Source organism: Ursus maritimus, unplaced genomic scaffold, assembly GCF_017311325.1.
Source record: "Ursus maritimus isolate PB19 unplaced genomic scaffold, ASM1731132v1 scaffold_24, whole genome shotgun sequence".
In the NCBI taxonomy this organism is placed as follows: domain Eukaryota; kingdom Metazoa; phylum Chordata; class Mammalia; order Carnivora; family Ursidae; genus Ursus; species Ursus maritimus.
The window spans coordinates 23,013,799-23,019,013 of NW_024424897.1; the positions used below are offsets into that span (position 1 = coordinate 23,013,799).

Consider the following 5,215-nt stretch of genomic DNA (forward strand, 5'->3'; position numbering starts at 1 on the left):
TTTTTTTTTTTTTTTTTTTAAGGATGTATGCCTCTGTTGATGCCAGCGTGCCCTCCCCGCCTGGACCCAACTGTCAGTTGCTTGGGGGAGACCACTACTCTCCTCTCCTACCCAACCAGTATCCCGTTCCCAGCCGCTTCTACCCCGACCTTCCTGGGCAGGCCAAGGATGTGGCTTCCCAGTCTTATTGGTTGGGGGCCCCCCGGGACCACAGCTATGAGGCCGAGCTCCGAGCAGTCAGCATGAAGCCTGCATTCCTGCCCTCCGCCCCCGGACCCACCATGTCCTACTACCGAGGCCAGGACGTCCTGGCACCTGGAGCTGGCTGGCCGATGGCCCCCCAGTACCCTCCCAAGATGGGCCCAGGCAGCTGGTTCCGCCCCATGCGGACTCTGCCCATGGAACCTGGTCCTGGAGCTTCAGAGGGACGGGGGCCAGAGGACCAGGGCTCCCCTTCGGTGTGGACTGAGATCACCCCTATCCGGCCAGAGTCCAGTGACTCGGGACTGGGTGAAGGAGACTCTAAAAGGAGGCGTGTGTCCCCTTACCCTTCCAGTGGCGACAGCTCCTCCCCTGCTGGGGCCCCTTCTCCTTTTGATAAGGAAAGCGAAGGCCAGTTTTATAGCTATTTTCCCAATTGAGCAGATGACACAACAGAAAGAGTGTCATCAGGTTGGAGGACACCAAGCAACACAGACCTGCGACTCGGGACTGGGGGGCCCCAGCTCCCTCTGTCCCTTCTCCTTTTGTAGTTGGTTGAGGAAGAGGGGGGCCAAGAAGGCTTCTGGGGTCCACTGGCTGCTTCGGGCCCACAACGACACCTGAAAGGCGTGTCCCCTGCCCCTTCCTTTGTCCTAACTACCGTCATTTACCTGGTGCTGCTTCTGGCTGCGAGTTCCCAGCTGGAGAAAAGAAGAAGGTCTTGGACACAAAGGAGCTTCCTCTCTCCTGTGGGGTGGGGTCGGGGTCAGGGGGCGCAGGCTGGGCTCTGGAGACTCGGCTGTCTTCCTCCGTAGAATGAACTTCGGGCAGTTCTGTTTGTGTGTGTGAAAATAAAGATACCGTGGATTCGACGCCAGCTGGCCGGCCAGCAACACAAGAGGACTCCGGTGACTTTGGGGCGGCTGGCCTGGGCCCCACCTGCTGGGAGCCAGTGGGGTCCCGAGGAAGGGGCTGGGAAGGGGGGGTTGGTGCACACCTCAAGAAGCAACGTCTTGGGGTGGGGGGTGGTTGTGTGTGTGCACGCGCGCTTGTTTCTTTTTCTTTTTTATTATTATTTTTTTGGACCGGGGAGGCTATTTATTGTACAGAGAGTGATGTCTGGATGTATTTCTTTTGTCTTCATCACTTTCTGAAAATAAACATGAAACTGTAGAATGTGTCCTGCTTTGGTGCCCTGGAGGGGGGCGCGGATGGGGCCTCCCCTGGGAATTGCCAGGGGCACCTTCTCTCTCCAGCAGCAGCTGAAGTTCCCAAGAACCGGAGCCTCCTAGAAATCCGGAGAGGCTTTGCGGAGGGGACGAACAGAGCTAAAGCGAGGCCGCACGTGCTACCTCTGGCGCTCGGGTCGACGGTTGATTCCACCGCTTCAGGCATCTGGGGACAGAGAACAGTCCCTCTGTCTGTGTAGCGCCTGACTGTGGAGGAGGGCAGGGAGGGCAAGACCAGAGGACCCGGCCGGGTGGGGCTGGGGGCTCTGCACGGAGGAACAGCCTTGATTTCTCTCTGCATTTCTAGCAGCTCTGGTTCTCCGTCTTCCTCTTAGGGATGGTCAAAGATGAAAGGAGGAAATGTAAGTGGAATCCCACGAAATTGCTGTTTTCATCGGGCAAGAACAGCCAAATACTGGCAATTTCATATGATTCACACTAGCATCTGTAAAGGGCTTAGAACAGCGCCTGGTAAACAGTAAGCACCCAATCTGTACGTTACTGTTGTTGTAATTCTCTAGCTCTGTTTTTTTCTCTCTCTTTACACACATACTAAATGGTGTTTGTAAAATGACACCTGTTTCTTTTAAAGAATGTAAGCAAAGCAGAAAAGTGGAAAGACAGCAGTAAATTTTCCCAAATTTTACCACCCATCACTATCCTTAAATGTTAAATGGGTTAAATAGATAGACAGAAATACGTTTTTATAACATCGGAATCATATGGAAAATGCTTTTTTTAAAAAAGATTTTATTTTTAAGTAATCTTTACACCCAGTGTGGGGCTCGAACTCACAACCCCGAAATCAAGAGTTGCATGCTCCCCTGACTGAGCCAGACAGGCTCCCCTGAAATGCTTTTTTTTTTTTTAAAGATTTTATTTATTTATTCGACAGGTTAGAGACAGCCAGCGAGAGAGGGAACACAAGCAGGGGGAGTGGGAGAGGAAGAAGCAGGCTCATAGCGGAGGAGCCTGATGTGGGGCTTGATCCCAGAACGCCGGGATCACACCCTGAGCCGAAGGCAGATGCTTAACCGCTGTGCCACCCAGGCACCCCTGAAATGCTTTTTCTTAATAAAAACTATGGAATTTGGTTTACAGAATTTAATAATACAAAACTAAAAACCTCATCAAGCAAACCGCCAGAAACTGAAAAACCCTCAAATGAACAAACGGATCGCGGAACTCGAGATACGTTGGGGTTTTTTGGTTTGTTTTCCACGATTAAAAGCTATTTCTTGAAAGAGCGCTCTAAGGTTTAAAAAGGAGCTTATGGGAACCGTTCAGAGGTTGGAATTACTCCTCACCCCAGCTCAGGGCATCCCCCATTCCAATGGGGGGGTCATCCTGGGCCCTGGGGTGTCCTCTCTCTTCTGTTGGAGCTTGGAAACTTCGTTTCTATCACAGGTCACATCCCCTCCTTTCTTGGTCTCTCTCCAGAGGCCATTTTCATCACCTTCTAGTCAGAAGAAGCAAAAGATAAGAGGACATAATGGGTTCCATCCTCCTTGGATTTGGAAGCTCAAAATTTTGTGAATGACGTTAGGAGTTGTGTCATACTGCGCTCTGTGGGTACAGATACTCCTCCCCGGCCCCACCCCTGTGGCTGTCACTCTCTGGACTTACTAGGTATTGGTATTAAATTGGCCCTAGTTCCCTTTTTGGAAACTGTTGTCGGTGATCACAGTACTCTTCTCCCCCACTGTTTTCATTTTTATGTTTTATGTTTATTTATTCATTTATTTTTTTTTTAATTTTTTAAAAAAGATTTTATCTATTTATTTGACAGAGAGACAGCCAGCAAGACAGGGAACACAAGCAGGGGGAGTGGGAGAGGAAGAAGCAGGCTCCCAGCGGAGGAGCCTGATGTGGGGCTCGATCCCAGAACGCCGGGATCACGCCCTGAGCCACCCAGGCGCCCCGATTTATTCCTTTATTTTTAGTAATCTCTACACACAACACCCAATGTGGGGCTTGAACTCATGACCCTGAGATCAAGAGTTCCATGCTCTTCTGCCTGAGCCGGCTAGACGCCCCACCCCCCACTGTTTTTAAATGGGTGTTGTTTGCTTCATTGCATGTAAGGGAAGGGGGTGGTCTTTATACACCTTACATTTTCCAGAAGTGTGGGGACATATGTTTTATATGCTTTGTTATTTGACTCATAAAGGTTCATGACTGTTATGTATTCACTATTAAATGTACCATTTACTGAAAAGGTAAAATACAAAGTACTAGAATATAACTTTATATTATCTTTCTATGCGTGAACATGGGGTGTTTCCTCATTTATTTAGGTCATTCTTAAGGTCCTTCAGTGAAGTTTTACAATTTATATGGATAGATCTTGTATCTTTTATTATATTTATTCTTAAGTAGTAAGGTGTTTTTCTCTATAAAAGGTATCTTTTAAAAATGCATGTTTTCTAAATTTCTTAAAAGTAATCTCTACACCCAACATGGGGCTCCAATGCACCGCCCCAAGATCAAGAGTCATATGCTCTATTGACAGAGCCGGACAGGCACCCCTCAAATGGTTTATTATGACTGATTTTTTATATGCTGATCATGAGACGCAGCCACCTTGCTAAAACTATTATGATTTTTTAGAGATTTGCTATAAATTCATCATTGTCTTTATGGCCAATCAGATTATTTCAAATAATGACAGTTTTATCTCTTCCTTTCTAATCAGTGTGCTTCTAATTTCTTCTTCTCACTACTTTATTGCACTGGCCAGAACTTCAGGTGCTAGTTTCTTGCCTCTTGGGGGCTAATTTCTCCCTTATTTATTCCCCTTTCTCCTTATGTTGGTTTGGCATTTCTGTAATTTATTTCTATTATGTTAGTGGTTACTCGGTACATCTTAATATGTACTTTTAACCTAACAAAATCTTAATGTCGAATGATATTTTGCCTTACCTTCTGGTCAATAAAACAATTTTAGATTAGCTCTTATCTTCCCTCTCCTGATTTACTATTGTTTTCTCTCTTGATTTACTGAGTTTGAACATTTCAGTTCTCTCTCTCTCTCTCTCTCTCTATATATATATATATATTTTTTTTTAAGTAAATTGAGCGCCAGCATGGGGCTCAAACTCACAACCCTGACATCAACAATTGCATGCTCTACTGACTGAGCCAGCCAGGCACCCCTTCAGTTCTTTTTTAATCCCCACAGATTATACTCCTGTATTACTTTGTTGATACAGTAGTTGGCTTGGGTTTGACTTTATGTCACCATTCTCTTTCTTCATTATTCCTTTTTGCATTTTCTACCTCTTTTTATTTCTGGGACCACTTTCCTACTTCTTCTTCTTCTTCTTCTTTTTTTTTTTTTTTTAAGATTCTATTTATTTATGTAACAGAGAGACAGCCAGCGAGAGAGGGAACACAAGCAGGGGGAGTGGGAGAGGAAGAAGCAGGCTCCCAGCGGAGGAGCCCGATGTGGGGCTCGATCGGGCAACGCCGGGATCATGCCCCGAGTGGAACGCAGACGCTTAACGACGGTGCTACCCAGGCGCCCCCATTTTCCTACTTCTTAAACTAAATCCTTTATAACTTCTTATAGAGATGGCCTCTTTGTAAATTCCTCATAAGCTTATTTCTTACAAAAATTATTATTTTCCCCCTCATTATTGGATAGTATTTTGCTGAGTAAACGATTTTAAGCGGATAGTAATTTTTTCTTATTTTATATACACTATTCCACCATCTTTTGGCTTCTGTTGTGAAATCTGCTGCTACTCTAATTGTCATTCTTTTGTAGGTTGTCTGCCCCTCTC

General features: G+C 46.3%; 1 protein-coding gene across 1 annotated transcript; it reads left to right on the forward strand.

Moving 5' to 3' along the window:
• Positions 1-6: 6 nt before the first annotated feature.
• Positions 7-1,374, forward strand: LOC121105009 (T-box transcription factor TBX21-like). Its single transcript, XM_040640734.1, has one exon. It carries the CDS (start codon positions 24-26, stop codon positions 639-641), a length of 618 nt encoding a protein of 205 aa, XP_040496668.1. The 5' UTR covers positions 7-23; the 3' UTR covers positions 642-1,374.
• Positions 1,375-5,215: the final 3,841 nt, after the last annotated feature.

Coding starts and splice junctions, on each gene's coding strand:
- LOC121105009 (XM_040640734.1), top strand. CDS start 24: ATGTATGCCTCTGTTGATGCCAGCGTGCCCTCCCCGCCTGGACCCAAC.